The 20,921-nt window shown below is 36.3% G+C and overlaps 1 protein-coding gene across 3 annotated transcripts; it reads left to right on the top strand.

Moving 5' to 3' along the window:
* On the top strand, nucleotides 1-13,197 carry LOC108861323 (uncharacterized). 3 transcript variants are annotated; one of them, XM_018635163.2, is made up of 49 exons: nucleotides 1-240; nucleotides 309-606; nucleotides 691-919; nucleotides 1,004-1,343; nucleotides 1,539-1,652; nucleotides 1,745-1,873; nucleotides 1,951-2,145; nucleotides 2,234-2,428; nucleotides 2,542-2,679; nucleotides 2,779-2,901; nucleotides 2,979-3,232; nucleotides 3,335-3,438; nucleotides 3,662-3,756; nucleotides 3,843-4,067; nucleotides 4,430-4,609; nucleotides 4,686-4,758; nucleotides 4,867-4,934; nucleotides 5,072-5,217; nucleotides 5,301-5,409; nucleotides 5,501-5,647; nucleotides 5,729-5,776; nucleotides 5,851-5,979; nucleotides 6,098-6,331; nucleotides 6,420-6,557; nucleotides 6,650-6,735; nucleotides 6,831-6,936; nucleotides 7,198-7,293; nucleotides 7,422-7,574; nucleotides 7,726-7,890; nucleotides 7,968-8,194; nucleotides 8,290-8,389; nucleotides 8,463-8,591; nucleotides 8,688-8,732; nucleotides 8,932-9,126; nucleotides 9,438-9,564; nucleotides 9,642-9,742; nucleotides 10,021-10,158; nucleotides 10,236-10,319; nucleotides 10,543-10,689; nucleotides 10,776-10,907; nucleotides 11,010-11,057; nucleotides 11,150-11,296; nucleotides 11,363-11,424; nucleotides 11,591-11,744; nucleotides 11,836-12,027; nucleotides 12,113-12,217; nucleotides 12,303-12,437; nucleotides 12,528-12,728; nucleotides 12,817-13,197. In XM_018635163.2, the coding sequence occupies exons 1-49, from the start codon at nucleotides 142-144 to the stop codon at nucleotides 13,069-13,071; spliced, it is 7,140 nt and encodes a 2,379-aa protein (XP_018490665.2). In that variant the 5' UTR covers nucleotides 1-141; the 3' UTR covers nucleotides 13,072-13,197. The 3 variants fall into 3 exon arrangements, with proteins under 3 accessions (XP_018490665.2, XP_056842189.1, XP_056842187.1); XM_056986209.1 differs by having other exon boundaries at nucleotides 6,647-6,735; nucleotides 11,025-11,057; XM_056986207.1 differs by having other exon boundaries at nucleotides 6,647-6,735.
* Nucleotides 13,198-20,921: the final 7,724 nt, after the last annotated feature.

The raw sequence follows: 20,921 nt of genomic DNA, 5'->3' as shown, positions 1-20,921 counted from the left end.
AGGAAATCACCACCAAACCTAAACGCAAAAATCGCAAACTTTGGGAACGATCAGAATCGGCGGATCTTGTTCTGAGAGCTGCTAACTTACTCTTTGATCTTCTCCGAAAACCCTAGCAACCATTTTGGGAATCGGATCGCGATGCTGATGATACCGTCAAAGGTCGCCGGCCATACCCGGTTCCTGCTCGAGAGTTTTAATGGCTCCGATGTCGACTCAATCGCCCAAGAGATCTGTCAGGTAAACCTCTCTCCCTCTCTCTCTGAATTATAAATTGAGTTTGTTCTGAGCAAAACACTTGATTGCAGTTGGTTGATATTGGTGTGGAGACGAGCATTCCAGTCCTCAAGACGTGCATAGATTGCTTCACCGTCCGGGCGAGCCACCCTGATGCGCTGCAGCTTGAGAAAGTTGTATCCTTAGTCTTCAAACGTGTTTTGAAAAACTCCAATCTCCAAACCCTGATTTCTCACGCACTCCAAGATGCTGACGTCACTGACCATTTCGTGGATGATTTGACCAATTCGTTGGGCTTTTCAATCCCTGAGAAAATCAGATTTGCTCTGGTCCTGGCCGATTTCGAAAGATCCGATGCAAAGACGAGTGGTACGTTTTTATTCTTATTTGCTTCTTCTCCTAGGTTTTATTTTATTTTTATGTGTAAGCATTCTGGTCTTTTGCTTTCTGTAGGGCGAAACTTATTATTGGCCGAGATTGAGAAACTGTGTGCCACTCCTGGCCAGATTGAGTCAACTGAGGAAATTCAGAATGTTGTCTTGTTTCTCCAGCAATCAGAAGACCTCTCCAGCCATTTGGATTCCTTCCTCCGTGTTCTCTCCTCTGCTCAACCTAGAGATGATTTCTCTTTTGCTCTTACGCCTTTCCTTTCTCCACAAGATCACGAATCTTATGTTTTCAGGTGTGGCCCCTCTTTCATCTATCTCTTATTCATTTCTCTGTCCATATTGTGAAACTCTCAACGCTTTTTTATCTTACGCTGTAGGAGCATGGATTTTCGCAGTGATTCCTCTGACAACGAGATCGATGCTATCTTAGATGAAATTGATAAAGAGCTTTCTGTTGGAGATCTCATTGGAGAATTGGGTTGTGGTTTCACTGCTGATGCCCAGCAATGCAAAGAGATCTTGTCTACTTTCGCACCGTTAGGAGAGGCTACTATCGCGAGAATTCTTGGTAATGTTGCTCGTACATGTGCTGATCGTGAAGATGATCACACCACTTTTCCATCATTCAGTCTCGCCCTTGGATGCTGCATTCCAAATGAACTTCCCTCGCCAAGGTCGTGGAATGCTGACGTCTTAATTGAAGCTATCAACCAGCTTGTAAGACATCTTAATTAACTTCTCTAATCAACATCACTGTTACCTTCAAAACTTCATTTTAGTCTTTGTACTACTCTTTTTCTTCTTTGTGCATAATCAACTTTTTTTTATCAATGGAATCCATGAATCATGTAGCTAATTTGCTAATTGTTTATTTTGATTATGCTCTTATGTTTTTTTTTTTTGCTAAACAAGGCTCCTGGCACAAGCTGGAGGAAAGTAATCGAGAATCTCGACCATAGTGGATTTGACATCCCTAATATGGAGTCTTTCTCGTTTTTCATGCGGCTATATAGAACTGCTTGCAAGGTGTGTTCTCATCATACTGTCTAATTTGACTGTTCACAATATGTTGTTTTCACTTCCACTGTTGTTTGAGAGTGTTACACTGCTTTGAGCAGGACCCATTTCCTATTGATGCTGTATGCGCTTCTGTCTGGAAAAATTTGGAAGGTCAATTATCCTTTCTTAAGCATGCAGTAGCCGCCCCACCAGAAGTATTCACCTTTGCGCATTCTCCTAGGAAGCTGGTGAGATACCACACGTCTGTCTTTAGATCTGTTTTTCCTGGTTTCTGCCGCTAATTTTTTGATCATCTGTTTTCCAGGTATATGTTGATTCTAACATGCACAGCCATGAGCAACAATTAGGACTTTCCAATCAAGCATGGCTATCTCTCGATCTCTTAGATGTGCTATGCCAGCTGGCCGAGAGAGGTCATACTGTTTTAGTTAGTTCGCTGCTCCATTATCCACTCACAAATTGTCCTAAAACCCTACTTCTTGGAATGGCACACATCAAAGTAATTCACCATGAGTGCTCTTTGATGATGTATTCTCTCAACCTTGACTTTTTTTGTTTGGCTAAGTATGTTCATCCTGTTGTTGCAGACTGCTTATAATCTCATCCAGCGAGAGGTGCTTTCTGTTATTTTCCCACTGATAATAACGAATTCCCAGGATAGTGGGTTTATCCTTCATCTCTGGCATCAAAATACTGAGCTCGTTCTGTGGGGGATTTTAAATGCCCAAAATCTTAAAGCAGACATCTTACTCAGAATAATTGAAATCTGCCATGAGCTCAAGGTGAATATGTTGTAACGCTGACTTAATACTTATCTCCTTACTATGATTTGTTTCAGACACTAGCTTCTCAACATCTATGAACTAAGCAATTTTTTTTATTTGATTTATTTCAGATTCTCTCTGTCGTTTTAGAATCAGTTCCAGTCTCATTCAGCATAAGATTGGCAGTCCTCGCCTCACTGAGAGGATTGTTGGACATTGAGAACTGGCTGCCAAACTGTCTATATGTGTATAAGGACACCTTTGCTGTGGTAACATATTCTTTCACAATCAAAGTTTTATTATTGTAATTTCTTTAGAGATAAGAAGATCGTGTCTGACTCGTAAAATCTACCTTTTTCATGTTTCAGGAGTGTCTCAAATTTGTCAAGAATGTGCATTTTAGCCAATCAGAGGATTTTACTTCCAAACATTTGCATCCGTCTGATCCTTTATCAGATATTCATTTGGATGCAACAGCTTTGCTTTTGAAAGTTAGTTATGATCCTTTATTTTGGCTAGTCTATTGCTTCATATCTATTGGGTTTAATTATTTTGACATGTATTGCAGGTTTTGAAAGCCCATGATAATGTGATTGCTTCATCTCAAGTGGTAGAAGAGATAGAAAAAGTCAATGCAGCAATCTTGGATTGTAATTCGAAACTGCAGAATGGCGAGGCCAAAGATTCATCAGCTGCCAATGCATATGGAGAAGATGTTGAGGCAGAAGCAAACGCTTATTTCCATCAAATGTTTTCTGGTCAGCTTAGTGTTGATGCTATGGTTCAAATGCTTTCCCTATACAAGGACTCTTCGGTCCAGAGGTTTGATGATGGCAAACTATACCTATTTGAGAAATATCTTATCAAGTTTGCCACGCTCCTCATTGCATAAACAAAATCACGAGGTTGTTTTTTCTTTTACAGGGAAAAATCAATTTTTGATTGCATGATTGCTAATCTGTTTGAGGAATATCGTTTTTTCCCCAAGTATCCCGAGAGGCAGCTGAAAATAGCTTCCATTCTCTTTGGTGAGTGGGTCTTCTAAAGGATGTTTTACTTTATGGAAAGGGAGGATACCATGAATTTATTAGCTTACTATAACCGGGCAACTTCGTGGCAATTTTGTCATGCAAGATGGTGGTGTTTGAGGAAATTTCCCGAATTTGAATCAGTGACATGTTGTTTGAGCATCTTTTCTTCTATTTTGTATTGTTGTCGTCACATTCTCTTTGCGACTTGTACAAACCTCAGGTTCTGTTATCAAGCACCAGCTTATAAGCTCAATCACATTGGGCATGGCACTCCGTCTAGTCTTGGATTCTTTGCGTAAACCTGCAGATTCAAAAGTATGGATTCTTTTGTGATTTATTTGTGTCTCCCGTCTTTTTACTGTAAGAGATCTGTCATTTTCTTAATTTCCTGATTCATGCAGATGTTTCTGTTTGGAAGCAAAGCTCTGGAACAGTTTGTGAATCGTCTGGTTGAGTTGCCTCAGTACTGCAACCATATTTTGCAAATATCTCATCTGCGTAGCACTCATCCCGAGTTAGTCACTGTGATTGAACAAGCACTTTCAAGAATATCATCTGGTAATTTAGAATCAGATGCCTCTGTTTCGCACCCTGGTCTTTCACAGTCCTTCCCTGTAAATGGCGAGGTATAGTGTCCATTCAAACGGTCTATTTTATATCTCTTTATCAGTAGTCAGTACTGTGTTGCCGATGTTTAGCTATTTTATATCTTCTTATACGTGAATTCTGTGCCTGCCTCAAATATGAGATCAGCTTCAGTTTCTAGTCTCATGAAACTATTAAAAAGGGGAAAGAAGAACGTTAATCCTTTCTATTTCTAGTCTCATGCCTAATGCCTTTCATTAGCAACTCTTTAGCGGTGATGTTTACATTTGTAAACTTCTCGTAGTGTGGGCTGGGCTATATTTTTCTTGCCCCTAAATTAACTTTCCCGAAAATTGAAGAGAGAAGTAAATTAACACATCGTTTCCATTTTTTGTTTTGTCAGTTTAGTGGTTCTGGAATTGGCCAAGCGGCGTTGCAACTTCCTTCTCCTGTACTACCTCAACAGACAAATGAAGTGCATACCGATGACCGCACCAGAGTACCAAGTGCTCAATCTAACGAAGCTAAGCCGCTTCTGCCGTCATCATCTAACACTGCCGCTGATGTTTCTGTCATTCCCAAGGTGATCTCTTTCTCTTCTCTTTTATTTTATGGCTGTGGGTGGGAGGAGTGTCTAATCTCGCTAGTTATCCTTGCAGAATCCTGGCATTTCGACTTCTTCATCAACCTCAGCAGGTTTTGTTCGTCCAGCTCGTGGAGCCACTTCTACGAGTAATCTCCATCTCGTCTTAACTTTATAACTATTTTTCTAGAATAAGATAGGAAGTCTAGTTCTTTCCTACGAAGATAAGAAATGTTACTAATAGTCGATTATCACAGGGTTTGGCTCTGCTTTGAACATAGAAACCCTGGTTGCAGCAGCAGAGAGAAGGGAAAACGCAATAGAGGTACCCGCTGGCACTGCATTTACATATGGAATTATTTGCTTTTGGTTACATTGCATACTGCGTAGTGAATTGTCAACACGCTAATTGTCTAATACTTAGTATGAGTGACAAGAATAAGTTTTTTTTTTGTTTTCCAGGCTCCACCTTCAGATGTTCAGGACAAAATTTCTTTCATAATCAATAATATATCTTTAGCCAACATTGAATCTAAAGGGAAAGAGTTTGCTGAGATTTTGCCTCAACAGTACTATCCTTGGTTCGCACAGTATATGGTTATGAAAAGGTACGAATAATTGTGTGTTTTATGTTTGCAATTTATGTGCCGTTTCCGTCTACTCTGATTTCCTGGTGTTAAATACCTGATAGAGCAAGCATCGAGCCCAATTTTCATGATTTGTACTTAAAGTTCTTGGACAAAGTTGATTCCAAGCTATTATTTAAGGAGATACTTCAAAATACTTACGAAAATTGCAAGGTAAATATTTCTTCATACAAGTGATTTATTGTGGTGGGTGTTCCTTATGTTGAGCATTTTTTTCGCTTCCAAAATTTCTTTTGTTTTGCAGGTTCTCTTGGGTTCAGATCTCATAAAGTCAAGCTCGGAGGAGCGATCCCTGCTTAAAAATTTAGGCAGCTGGCTTGGAAAGTTGACCATTGGAAGGAATTATGTTTTAAGGGCGCGGGAAATAGATCCAAAATCCTTGATTGTGGAGGTATTTTCTGCTATTTCCTCAAATTTTATTCCTTACTTTTGGCAAGAATTGTGTTAATTTGTTATTCTTCTCCATCTGCAGGCATACGAAAAAGGGTTGATGATAGCAGTAATTCCATTCACTTCAAAGGTTGGTGATGCCTGATTAGTTATACTAGCTGTTCTAGGGTTGATGCTTTGTGTCCTAATTTTCGGCTACTGCAGGTTCTTGAGCCATGCCAAAAGAGTATTGCGTATCAGCCTCCCAATCCTTGGACGATGGCTATACTCGGCTTACTCGCTGAGATCTATTCAATGCCAAACCTAAAAATGAATCTGAAGTTTGATATAGAGGTATCTGTTCTTAATAATGACTTTAGAAAGATGACTGCTTTCTTGAGGATCAACGAGTTGTTTTACATCTTGTCTCTTTGAGTTTTCATTGTTGTCCTCATCTCGTCTTTTTCTTCAGGTTCTATTCAAGAACCTTGGTGTTGATTTGAAGGAAGTAGCGCCAACTTCCCTTCTAAAAGATCGGAAGAGAGAAATAGATGGAAATCCTGATTTTAGTAACAAAGATCTTGGAGTAACACATATATCTCAACCACCGATGATCCAGGAGCCTAAAACAACTTCTCCTCTTAAGCAAATAGACCTACCTATTGATGTTGCAAATACAGATACTCCCTCGAAGTTATTATCGCAGGTTATATTTTGTGGACTTTTTGTTATTGACATATAGTGTCTCAGCTTTTGGCTATCAACAGTGTTTTGGCCGCTTGCTTTTTGTTCAGTATGTAGCCCCTCAACGTGTGCATACTAATACTTCGATGGAAGACGAAAAAGTGGCAACTTTAGCCTTGCCTGATCAGCTCCCGTCACCTCAAGGACTGTTCCTGTCAACTCCGTCCCCACTGTTTTCTATTAGCCAGGTACAATAATCATTATATGAATGTCGATCAAAGTTATTATATATATATATGTCTGGTTCATACCGTTTCACTGTTATGATGATGGTCAGCAGCTGTCACCAGCGCTTCCCAACATTGGAAATCATGTGGTTATCAATCAGAAATTGAGCGCATTTAGTATGCACTTTCCATTTCAGAGGTTTGTAACTAATAATCTCCCACTGGTGAAATCTTCATATCTCGACCGCATTTAAGGTATTTTCTTCGACATTCTAACCTTTTATCCATTGTCAGAGTGGTACCACTTGCCATGGATAGAGCTATCAAAGAGATTGTGTCTGGTATTGTTCAGAGAAGTGTTTGCATTGCTTGCCAAACAACAAAAGAGCTTGTGCTGAAGGTTGGCCAATCTGAACTTTTCTACCTTTTCTTTGTTTCATATCCCAAATGATTTGCTTATCTCACATTCGTTTCCATCGCTTTCTTTTGCACAACTAAAATTATTCCCATTTATCACAAGCGTCAGTTTCTAGCTTTTGGTTCCGTTCTGAAGTAGTCCATGTATATTTTGTTGCATCTCTTTTATTTATTTAAGTAGAGATTCTACAAAGTTTTGATCTTGTATGTCAATCTTACATACATGTTTCGTCTTTGACTCCAGGATTATGCCTTGGAACCAGATGAGACACGTATATATAGTGCAGCTCACTTAATGGTAGCGAGTTTAGCTGGGAGCTTGGCTCATGTGACGTGCAAGGTTTTTCCTTCTCAAGGCTTGGCCTCTTAATATTTTCGTTTACATTATTGCTATTGTATTCTGCCTTGTTACGCAAATCTGCTCTATTTTTCCTTTCTTTCTTTTTATGCATTCTCTGGTATATGTAGGAACCCCTGCGCACGGCAATATCAGGTCATCTGCGGAGTTCGCTTCAGGGTATGAATATTAAAAATGAAGCTCTTGAACAAATTGTGCAACTTGTGACCAATGACAACCTTGATCTGGGTTGTGCTGCCATTGAGCAGGCGGCTACAGAGAAGGTTTGTGTTAAATTTTATATCATTTATGTTCCAGCTTTTAAGTTAATAAATTTTAAAAAAACCAGAATAAATTTAGAGTGGATTGCAAGCACTTCGCTTGATTGAGCCTCACGTATGATTAAGTGATATAAATATATCCATGTCCCTGCAGGCAGTACAAACTATCGACGTGGACATTGCCCAGCAATTGTTGTTACGGAGAAAGCCCAGAGATGGTGCTGGATCCTCCCTATCGCATAATTCTGTCAGTTTTATACCAGAGTCTCTCCGCCCCAAACCGGGACAGCTGTCCCTGTCTCAACAGCGAGTTTATGAGGTACTGTTTTTTGACAGGTAGTCACCATTGGTATTTTTTGTGTTCGTATAACTAAGCGGTACGTGTGCACTTTTCAGGACTTTGTTCAACTTCCTTTGCAAAAGCAGTCAACCCACACTTCACACGGTTTATCTACTGCTTCAAGCTCATCTGGTGAGGTTGGGCTTGGTAGTGGTTATGGTCCAGTATCAGGAAAAAATTCTTCGGACTCTTTGTCCGGTGCTGTAAACGCTCGGATGGATATGGTCACCCGGGCATCAGATCTTTCTGTGGAGGGTTTTGAATCTCCAGTTTCATTTTTAAGGTGCCTTGCTGCCCCATATTGATAAAACTGCTTACATTTCTTCTTTCGTGATTCACCAGTAATATGTTGACATTTCATCTTGCATCTGTTCAAAGCTCACAAGTTGATCCAGCTGGTGAAGGCGGTCTTCAGTTTTCTAATTCCATTTCGACTTCTGAGTTGAGCCTGGTTGAATCCTCCGACGCCGCTATGAAAGTGAGATTACTGTTTGTTTTCAAGTTTTGACTCGCTTAGTTTTTATATTAAATCACTGAGCTGTGCTTCTTAGGAAACTGGAACATCATTGCAGACATTGACTCCAGCTGCTACCATGGAGCGTCTTGGTGGAAGTAATATCACCCAGCCTTCTCTGTCCACGAGAGATGCACTGGATAAGTATCATATTGTTATGCAGAAGGTTAGTAAAGTGGCTATTTATGCTTTTTTTTACAATTACTACATTAGTTTTTGCTTCTCTATATTACATGTGGTTGACTTCGTGGAACTGTTTCAGATGGAGGACTTAGTGGCTAATAATGCAGGAGATGGTGAAATTCAGGTACTTGACTTCGTAGTGCATAAGTGGCTATAGTGAAGTTTTGTTTTCCATTTTATGTTCACCTAGAATTAATGGATTTGTGAAGTTAATTTTTCAAATGTTTCGTAATTTCGGGAAATTGTTTGGTGGGTTTTGACCATCTAATGTCTATCTGTTTTGACATCGATTCAATCACTAAAGATTTCATTAAATTTTTCAGGTTGTAGTTTCTGAAGTTCCTGAAATCATCCTCAGATGTATCAGCAGAGATGAAGCAGCTTTGGCTGTCGCTCAAAAAGCTTTCAAGGCTCTTTATGAGAATGCATCAAGTAGTCTTCACGTCAGTACTAACCTAGCAATTCTTGAGGCTATTCGTGATGTTTGCAAGCGTGTTGTGAAGGAGCTCACTAGTTGGGTATGTTAACGACCTTTTCAAGATCTAAGTATTCATATTGTTACTGTAATTCACACTCTCGTATGTGCTTTAGTTCAGTTGCTTCTAATATTTCTCTTAAAATAAGCCTCTATTTGGTGACATGACACATATCAGTAAGTATTAGATTGACTCGTTATAAAAAGGACTAGATTGAGCCTATTTCCCGTAGCTGGAGTTCCTGATAAAATATGATAAGAACCATCCTCAATTAGTTATGGATACGAGATTTGTTTTTTTTTTCTTGGATCTCTAGTTATACTTATTTAACTTTCTTGGAATTTCATGCATAGGTGATTTATTCGGAGGAGGAGCGGAAGCTCAACAAAGATATAACTATCGGTCTTATCCAACGGGAGTTGCTTAACCTAGCGGAGTACAATGTCCACATGGCGAAGCATCTTGATGGAGGGAGAAACAGTATGCCGAACAGCAAATATTTCTGTATTTTTCTTTTATTGTAAATGAACGTGGCTAACTACTTGTTTGCTTTGCAGAGAGCGCCACTGACTTCGCTATTTCACTACTCCAATCCTTGGTCACTGAGGAGTCGAGTGTCATTTCAGAGCTACATAGTCTTGTTGATGCACTGGCAAAGGTAGAGATTATAACTTTCTTCCGCCTTAACTTGCTCTATTATTACTAATACCTCTTTTGATATAAGGCAATTATTAAGTGCGGAAATCATACAACTAGGAATTAGGTTTAGATATTTTTTTTATTTAGAACGCCAACTGACAGATGTCGTGGCTAGGTTCAGATTATAATTTGGTAACGTTAATTTTTCCTTGTTCGGTTCAGATTATAATTTGGTAACGTTATCATATATTTGACAATATAATTTGGTAACGTTAATTTTTCCTTGTTCGGTTGTAGCTTTCCTCAAAATCCGGATCTCCTGAGTCATTGCAACAACTAATTGACATCATACGAAATCCAGTTACTAATACAAGTGGTCTCTCTGATAGTGCATCCGGAAACGAGAACAATGATAGACACTCAAAGGATGAAAAGGTTTCAGATATTTTTATTACCGAATGTTGCTTGTAATCAGGCTGTTAATTCTTTTGACATGTCAACTCTGTTCTCAGGTTGTGTGCAATACAACTGCTAACACAGAAGAGAATACCAGCTGGGAATATGTGGAAGCAGATCCTGCGGGTTTCCGGAATCGGGTAATTTTTTTTTTGTCTAGCTTGTTTACTTGGGTTGCAAGCTACAAATAACGATTTCAATAGAAACTTGTGTAGCTGTTATTATTAAATATTCATGTTTCTATTAAACGTACATAAATGTGTTTACATACTCTGTTACCTGTATAATTCTATGTTGGTATATACATCTCTCGTACGTGTTGTTTATCATCTTTTTCTTTTGATGGTCCGTATACTTCCGCAGGTGTCCACGCTTTTTGAAAATTGGTATCAAATTTGCGAAGTTTCCGGTGCAAATGAAACCGCTTGTTCGCAATATGTCTTGCATTTGCATCAGACTGGACTACTTAAGGGAGATGATACGACAGAAAGTTTTTTCAGAATTCTTCTGGTGATTTTGACGTTTTAAGTTTTCATAACATCCGCACTTCCAAAATCTTGGGAGGACTTATGATTGAACTTGGGTGTTATGTTTAGGAACTCTCTGTTGCTCATTGTATATCTTCTGAAGAAATCAGTTCTGGAGCTGTGCAATCTCCTCAGCAAGCTCAGAGTCCATCATTCCTTGCTATCGATATTTATGCAAAGCTTGTTTTTTCAGTATTGAAGGTATATTCTCATGAATTTTTATGGCTAGGAGTGGGGATAATTAAAGCCCAAAATCCATTGCCTGCTAAGCCTTTTTTTTGTTTCTTATGACGATCTTTTCAGTATTTCCCTGAACAGGAGTCTAGCAGCAAGTTATTTCTTCTTTCGGAGGTTAGTGGACACCGTTTTGAAAATAATTCAAAACTTTTACTATTATTGGTGTAAAAGGTGCGTGGTTGTCTGATAATGATTACTGGCTGTAGATCATGGCTGTAACTGTGAGATCTATTCAGAAGGACGCAGAAGATAAAAAGATGTCACTCAATCCAAGACCATATTTCAGATTGTTCATCAACTGGCTACTGGACTTATGTTCCCTGGATCCTGGGACTGATGGAGCAAACTTTCAGGTGCATTTTTGTTTTCCTTGAAGTAGTTGCTATTTATCGCTATCACTAACATCCAGTTTGTTTCAGGTTCTAACAGCTTTTGCCAATGCATTCCACGCGTTGCAGCCTCTCAAGGTTCCCGCTTTCAGGTTAGGACAGAAAGCTGTTTCTCGTAATGCTTTTAATCAAACTAGAATTTTTCATGAACTATGGGAGAAGTCGAATGAATACATACCTATGTCCTCGAATGATTCATGTGGTTGACATAAGTTTCTTCTTTTCTTTGATTGAACAATTGCACTATAAAATATCCAGCTTTGCATGGCTAGAGCTGGTCAGCCACAGAAGCTTCATGCCTAAGATGCTTACAGTAAATGGCCAGAAGGGTTGGCCATATGTTCAACGCCTGCTGGTAGACTTGCTCCAGTTTCTTGAGCCATTTTTGAGAAATGCTGAACTCGGAGGACCAGTTTGTACCTTTTTCCCTCGTGTAATTTTTGCACTGAACATTAGGGATATAATTGATGGTAACTTTAAAGTGGTGTTTATCAATTATGCAGGTTAATTTCCTATACAAAGGGACATTGAGAGTGTTACTGGTGCTGCTTCATGACTTCCCGGAGTTCCTCTGTGATTATCATTTTACTTTCTGTGATGTGATTCCTTCAAGTTGCATCCAAATGCGAAATATTATTCTCAGTTCTTTTCCACGGAACATGAGGCTTCCAGATCCCTCTACCCCAAATCTGAAGGTTCTGAGATGATTGTGGATAGTGCAGCCTTTTCAAATTCTAAAGAATAAGATATATATTACTGATTAAATCTTGTGAACTGCAGATTGATTTACTGCCTGAGATAGTAGAAGCTCCCTGTATCCTTTCCGAAGTTGATGCTGTACTAAAGGCGAAGCAAATGAAGAATGACGTGGACGAGTATCTCACTGTAATAGATCATCTGATTCTTCACTCCTTTTGAAGTTTCTTCAAATTATATCCAGGAAATACTCATATATTCTTTTTTCCTGCAGTTGAGGCAACAGAATTCAACTTTCCTAAGTGAGTTGAAGCAGAAGCTGCTTCTCTCGCCCAGCGAGGCCAGCTTAGCTGGAACCCGTTACAGTGTACCATTGATCAACTCGCTTGTGCTATATACTGGAATGCAGGTACAAATATATTTTTGTAAAGCCTTAGTTTACTAAATTGATCCTGTCAGCTAAATGTATTATCTTACCTGACACATTACTCGATGACAGGCTATTCAGCAGCTTCAAGCGGGTGAGACGCAGGCTCAAAATGTGGTGGCCTTGCATATGTTCAAGTATTTAAGTATGGAACTAGATACAGAAGGGCGCTACTTGTTCCTTAACGCGATCGCCAATCAGCTTCGATATCCCAACAACCACACTCATTATTTCTCCTTCATCATGCTCTATCTCTTCTTCGAGTCTAACCAGGTGAGGATCGCTATACCTCTCCTCTCTCAGGTGTCTATTCTGTAGATATGAGAATCTAATTTCTGTGTGTGTGTGTGAATGGAAACAGGAGATCATCATACAGGAGCAGATAACAAGAGTGTTGTTGGAAAGGCTAATTGTGAACAGGCCGCATCCTTGGGGACTCCTAATAACGTTCATCGAGCTCATCAAGAACCCAAGATATGGCTTCTGGAAACATGCCTTCATTAGGTGTGCTCCTGAGATTGAGAAGCTCTTTGAATCGGTCGCCAGATCCTGTGGTGGTCTCAAGACTGTTGACGAGGGAATGGTCTCCGGTTGGGTCGCCGACAACAATCACTAGCTTGTCTTTTTTTTTCTCTCCTTTCAATTTCTAATACTGTATGTTTCCATCCTCCCCAGATTTGGCATTGATTAACATATGACACAGTAGGTATTTCAGTATTTAAAGTCTGCATATTTTTTTAAAGAATTTATTTCATAGATCCATAATTTTAGTGCGGCTAGGTAGATAGAAATGGGATCAGTAGGCACATGTTTTTTTCTTGTTATAAGTTTTAAAACAAGAAAAAAACGTGTTCAATATGAGAAACAAGTTTTGTCCCATGAGTTAGATCCAGTACAAAAAAGAAACATTCTGCATAAAATTCAAGCTCATCGCCCAACGTTTATCTTCTTTTGATACATGAAAAGTAAACGAAAACATTGATTAATGGAAACACAAGAGTCGGGGACAGGTCCCAAAGCCGGAACGAGAAAAAAGAACAGTGATCAGTCGGAGAAAATAAGTGATGTAGGTTCCGGTGGTATTCCATCCTCCCACAGAGGAACGGTAAAAATAATCCAACTGTAAACACACTGTTCAGAATGACAAAGCGTTAAATACATGTTTTCAAATTATCCTCGGTGGATGGAAAAGGGAGATCGAGTGTCCAACATGTTTTGCTAGTAAGGTAACGTAAAGGGTGAATTTGTGTAATAGCCAAATTAAAAAAAAAAATTAAGAATATGGTTATGATGTTGACATTATTAGATTTTCTAACTTTTTCACCATTTTCTTCTGGTTTTGTCTATTTATGAAGCAAGTTGGCAGTAAAATTATCGTTGTGGTGTTTATGATGTCAACGTGTTGACTATAAGTTATTTTATAAATAGAATAGAACATAGTATAAATGACATAGTTTACATTAATGAAAGCATAAAATTATTTAAATATATTATACTATGTATGTTTAAAATTAATAAATAGCATAAACATAATTTTTTTAACAGGCAATTTAGCAATGTATTACATGATTACTAACCTCTAAAAAAAATATAAATTCTTAACCCAAGTATCAACATATGCAAATAGAACAGTAACAAACTAAAATATGTCAAAATTTAAACGTTCTATTTCATAACACCAAAATAGTATAGAACACCAACTTCATCTCAACCTCTAAAATCTAGATACTAAACCTTATCTCAATTCTACCCAAATATCCCTTCACCTTATAAATATTAAATCCTAAATTCTAATCACTAAACCCTAATCCAAATCTAAACCCTAATCCAAATGTAAATATTAATCTAAATGTAAACACTAAACTCAAATATCAAAATATATATCTAAATAAAATAGAATACCAAACCCTAAATCCTAAAGTAAACCCTAAACACAAATATAAATATTAACTCAAATATAAACTTTAAACCCAAATATAATGGAACAATAATAAATAACATAATACAAATGGTGAAACTTTGAAATGTCTATTACATGAAAAAAAAATTAATGATGATTTCAACCATATTCCCTCCCCTTATAAATACTAAACCCTAAATTCTAATCACTAAACCCTAATTCAAATGTAAATCCTAAACCCAAATATCAAAATATATATTTTAATACAATAGAACATTTTTTATCAACCGTCAAATGAAATGGAACAAAATAAAATAGTATAGGAACATGTGGTGAGGATGGAAGAAAATAACTGGTAACTGGCAATCGAAAAGAAAAAGGTCATTTGAATTTTTATTAACTGGTTGATAGAGATAATATAGTATATATTATAAGAACAATGAATGTACTTTTTTTTTGGTTAGATACTAAATTATGGTTTATCTTGTATCTCACCTAATTTTCCTAACCTAAGGTGTATAAGATAAACATTTAAGGATCACTAGAATAATACTTTATAGTTTAGAGACAATGTGTGAAATATCCCCAATATATGCCAAATTTAGGGAAATGCCCATAGGTTTGGATAAGGGAAAAAGGAGTATCTTTTTCGTCATAGAAGGACGAAAATGCCCCTGCCTTATGCCAAAAGAGAATCGAAACGTGCAGAGACACTAGGATTTGCTGGAGGACCATTCTAAGAAATAAGCCTGAGAATAGGGAGCACTTCAGACTATAATCCGTTGAGTAAAGAAGAGTTTCATATATTTTACAGTGTTTGTTTTCTCTTTGGATAAAGGTAATTGTCTTTCTCATAATTATGGTTTAAAAACTCTGAGATTTTTAAAGTTTAATTTTTTAAGACTATCTTGATTATGCTCTTTATTGGGTTGTGTAATTCTGAGAAAATCGTGAAAATCCACGATTTTTTGGTTAACATGAAACTAATGAATCAAATTCATAAAGATTAAGTTAACAGTAGTTATTATCTGTTAATTGAACGAGTTAACCGAAAAGTCAAAAGTTAACCAGCAACAAAAGAGACAAATATACATGGTGCAAGCTAAGTATTTTTAATATTTAAAACAAAGTTAGCCGGCAACTATAAAGTTAACAAACAAAGACTAAATTGACGCCTAAAGAAATAAACTTAGTTTAAGGGCGTGAACAAAATAATAACTAAACACACAGTAAAGTAGCACGATGCTAATCAACAAACCATAAACTTGAGTGTTTGGTAAATAGTTAGCCGTTAAATATGACTGAGATACGATAATGTGAACAATGGAACAGATCATAAATAAATTTTGATAAAATGGGCAAAGTTCGTGGTCACTCCATTAACACCACCATTACTCAGAAATGTCTGCATATAATTTAAGAGCCAATTGCTCTGCGACTTCTAGGAGAACACGAGACTCGTAAGAGCCTTGCAACCATCGAGACCGACAGATGCGTGAGATTCAATATACAGCCATGTCATTGGTTTCATCAACCCAATCAAAATCTGCTCCAGATGACCATTCTTTATACGGATCACCAATAATAGACTTAACGGGCACCTGCAATGAGGAGATAAAATAGATAAGTAAGTGTAAAATAAATAGCATATTAGATCGTAATTGATCGAGTTAACGGGCAAATGTAAAGTTGACAAACAACGAAAAAGACAAGTATACATGGTTCTACAAATTAACTCTTTTTAACAGTTACTAAACCTAGTTAGCGGGCATCTATAAAGTTAACAAACAACGAATGAGGTGCCCACCATAGTTTTGCAGATTAGCTACTTAATACCCGTAACTAAACAAGTTAGCATGTAAATGTGACTTTTACAAACAACATATAGGGATATCAACCAAGCTTCTAAATTCACCGTGTAATTTGGTGCCAAATATAGGCCAACGTACGGGGATATCAACCAGATATCAACCAAGGTTCTAAAAGAGACAGCCGGATATCAACGTATGGAGATATCAATCAAGGTTCTAAAAGATATCTGTTTGTAACCAGATTTCAACGTACATATATCTGGTTGATACCTTGATTGATATCTGGAATTTGAATTGTAACTCACACTATTTCGTAAAACAAAATTGAATTATACAAAAATATTATTGTTCAGATATTATGTACCTGCTAAATATATTGTTAACAGTAAAGCATAGGGTTATCAAATAACAGATTACTTGGCTTTTGCCACATTTATGAAACTTGTGAATGGAATGAGGCTATATTAAAAAAAAAGTTGTTCATCATTTTAAATTAACAGTTAACATGCTTAGATATATGTGAATATCCAAAAATAACTCATGTTGTGGTTATATTTCCATAATAATATAACAGGATAGCTGGTGATTAAAATTATTAAGAAATAAGGAAATATGACACCAAATGGTGCGGCATTCCACAAAATATTTATTCAACATGCAGACCAAATGTTTCTCTATTACATGAATGACACAACTAACAAACAAGGATATGTAGCAATTATAAGATCCATATTTGTTGTTATAGACCAATTTATGACATCAGGCTCTGTATCAACTATCATAATATGTATCAGCTAATAAATTATGTAACATATAATATGTTATCTACCAAACAATTTATCCAATAGCAAAGCCATGTGCTAACCATTTATCAGTTAACAACCCTCATATCAAACAATACATCAGTTAACAAATCATGTATCAAACACTTATCATCTAACAAACCATGAATCAGACAATGTATCAACCAACTAATCATGTATAATACCATTTATCAGCTGACAAACTATGTATCAACTAACGTTTGTTATTTGCAAAATTTTACCAAATGTTTATCAGTAAGTGACAACATGATTGTAACTACTAACAAAACATGAATTTCAAAGATAATATAAAAGTACGGTTCCGCTAAAAATAAATAATATCGAGTAACTAAGCAAATAGCTGATACTATAAATGTTATCTAAATAGAACAAATAGCTGATAATATAAATGTTATCTAAATCGAACAAATAATGGGTAATATAAATGTTATCTAAATCAAGGACTAATCTGCACATTTTAATACTTTGGGGCCAAATTGAAAAGAAACAAAAATCGAAGGACCCAATGCACAAAAATGCCAAAATGGCCATGGGAGCTCACGGCTCAAAGCTTCTCGTAGTTGTAGATCCGGAGCACGATTTTAGCGGCTATGACGACGAAAGCCACGACGAAGCACGAGACCGGCGTTAACAGATAACGGAGACGAAGGAGAAGACTTGGGCGGTGCTTCACCGTGGATTAGAGCTTTGATTTGCGTCAAGGATGAGCTTGTTCGGTTGTGGTCTGCGGTGGAGAGCTAAAACGAAAGAGACAGAGGAATAATATTTAGTGGTTGAGAAAATTGGAGTAAATGCAATTGTTAGAAATGCAAAACAAACAGAGAACTCTCACGCTTTTCGTTCTAAAATCTGAAAAAGCAAGAACCATTGTATTGACCGATGGATGAAAGGAGTCATCTGACACCTCTCTGCACGCGATGCAGGCCTACTCGTTATAGGGTGGCATACCAGGCAGGGGCAAAGACGTCCAAAAAAGGGTTTCTAAATGCAGGGTAGATGGCAAATTATATGATGGTTTAGGTGTATTTGTGCCAATTACTCTATAGTTTATATGTATATATATATTTTCTAACGAAATATATGATTATTTAGGTGGTACACGACAATATCAAGGGTAGATTGGGAGCAAATCAATTTATCACAAAAAACAAAGATGACATGTTGTAAATCACAGTTTCAACAAGTGTTGTTCACCAATCTTTTTCTAAGAAGTGTGAATAGTAACCAACACATGTACATATCTTCATAACCCTTCTGAATCCGATATTCATAACACCCTCAAATGATTACAATACTATTTTTTCTTGTTCATCATATCATTTTCCTTATTGCTTATAATGTCTAGGTTCACCCAAGAGAAACATTAAGCTTATGAGGCATGATTCGCATCCTTATTCGAAATTTTTTCGAAGAAAGATGTGGATAGTTTGTCACTCATGGTCACATACACTTATCGTTTGCTTAGACACTATAGACAAATGAAAGCTACAAAAGAGAGTGCAATTACATCCAAAATCTTGGGGACGATTCAATATATAAAGAAGGTATTTTTGGAAACCAAACATTTATATTTTTGAAACAGATTGTGGATTAGGTATGTTAAAAATGTCTTCTTTGGATTTAGAAAAAAAAAACAGTCGTGGGGAATACCAAAAACTAGAATAATATTGGGAATCCCCTATATATTATTTGAGAAGCATTGAGAATGATTTTTGCTTACGTGTCGTTCCCACAGTGATTCTCAGCAAATATGCTACGTGTCATCTCGAGAATGAATTGCATTTAATTCGGCATTTAATTTTCCATTTAATTTGTCATTTAATTCGGTATTTAATTCGGTAATTCGGTATTTAATTCAGTAATCACTAAACATAAAATCGTAAAGGCTTAGGGGTCGGTTTCGAATACTCATTTGGGTTTGGTTCGGATTTATTCGGATTTTGGATTTTCGAGTCCAAAAATTTCAGCTCTACTCGGGTATTTCTATATTTCGGTTTGGATCTTTGCGGGTTTGGTTCGGGTTCGGATAACCCATTTAAATAATTTTAAAATTTTAAAAATTTATTATATACTTAAAGTATCTCAAAATATAGACAAAATATATATTAAATGTACTTTTGGAAAATCTGTAGAAAAAATCATTTTAAACATACTTTGACTATTTTATATATACTTTCAAGTATTTTTGACAGAATATATAATATGGTTTTTTTTAGTATATACCATACAAACCAAAATGTGATTTTATAAAAACCATGAGATTTGGATATGGTTTGATTTATAACCGATTAAACTGAACAAAACTGATTAAAAGTAGAAACATGTAAATATGTCTATATTTATAACGACGCATGAATATCTATTTGTTATATAAGTTGAATTATAATTATAATTTGTAAATCACTTGAACTATAATTAAGTAACAACTCACTGCATCTGAGGCTTCTTATTTTCAATGTGTTCTGTTTTGATTTTTTCTCTTTATATTAACATTGAATAAATTTAAATAAAGATTATAAATTTGATAAACAACAATTAATTGAATTCTTTACAGCTTTTTTATCTTTAAATAAACAGAATTGTGTTCAATCGAAGACATATGAATTTGATGAACACTAAATATGGAAGAATAGAAGAAAAAAAATTATTTCGTACTCCTGTTTATTTTTTTATTCTTATTTCCAAAATTTAGAGCTTTTATATTAATTCTAAATTTGATTATTTTATTAGATAATAGAAGCGTCTTTTTGTTTTCTATTTTTTTATTTAAATATATAATATTTTTTAATAAATGATTTTTTGACAACATGACTCTAAAATTTGTATAATATATAATATGATCTCAAACTAAATAATTATGTTTTTAGGCATAAACCGAATAAACCAAAAACGATGGTATATAAATCGAACCAAGCGAAGTAAATATGGATTTAGCATATTAGTTATATTTTACTAACCGAAATACCGAAAACCGAAAAATCAAACCGAACCAAAACTAAATCGATATCCGGTATGAACACCCGTAATCCAAATAAAAGTGAACTATCGTTTCATTCTCTAAAACATAATAAAAATAATTTCACTCCACGCAAGGCGCGGATCTTATCCTAGTGATCAATTAATGGCAATGCTAGCGCCAGGCCAGAGTAAGATCTCACCACACATACTTCTCATGACCCAGACCCGGTGGTGGACTATTTTTACTAGAGAGGAAAGTACTCTTTCATTAGTGACCACCACCTCTACGAACTCTCTCTTCCTTTCCATATACATGCCTCTGCCTACCTCTATTCATTCAACAACAAATTTTTTTTTTTGGTCAACAACAAAATTCTAGGATCATATTTGGCCTTATTGATATATATATATGACTGAATAGAGGAAAGGAAAGACAGTGCTTGTATCAATAGAGATGCGTTTCATATTTAATTAACGCTTTGTTGCAGGGTTGCAATCGCTATGGTGCTCAAAATAATTTTGCTACTGTTAATGTCATTATTTTTACACTTGAATTATTTTGTTGAATTATTTTTATCATTCCTCTGTTGGAGGATGGAATAGCACCAGAACCTACATCACTTCTTATAATCGTTTTCTCCTACTGATCACTCTTGTTTTTTTTTTTCTCTTTTTGGCTTTGGGACCCTATCGCAGAAGTTAATTTCTCCTCCCATAAGTCTCCCAGCAAAGAATTTTATAACCATTTACTTACGGGAGGAGAAAATAGCTTATTCCAAGTTCCAAATAGATAAATGTAACAGGACAAGAATCTGAAATTTAAAAATCTAGATATTTGTACGTCAAGTTTATTTGTTTTGAATTTATTAATAAAATAAGCAAAGAGGTGAGTGGAAAACGTGACTAAATAACCATTTCCAAGCAAGTGCAAATATAGTTTAGTAAACCTCTCTCTATCTCTATATATATATAT

This window comes from Raphanus sativus, chromosome 5 (assembly GCF_000801105.2).
Source record: "Raphanus sativus cultivar WK10039 chromosome 5, ASM80110v3, whole genome shotgun sequence".
Lineage (NCBI taxonomy): Eukaryota > Viridiplantae > Streptophyta > Magnoliopsida > Brassicales > Brassicaceae > Raphanus > Raphanus sativus.
This window is presented reverse-complemented; position numbering and strand designations above follow the sequence as displayed.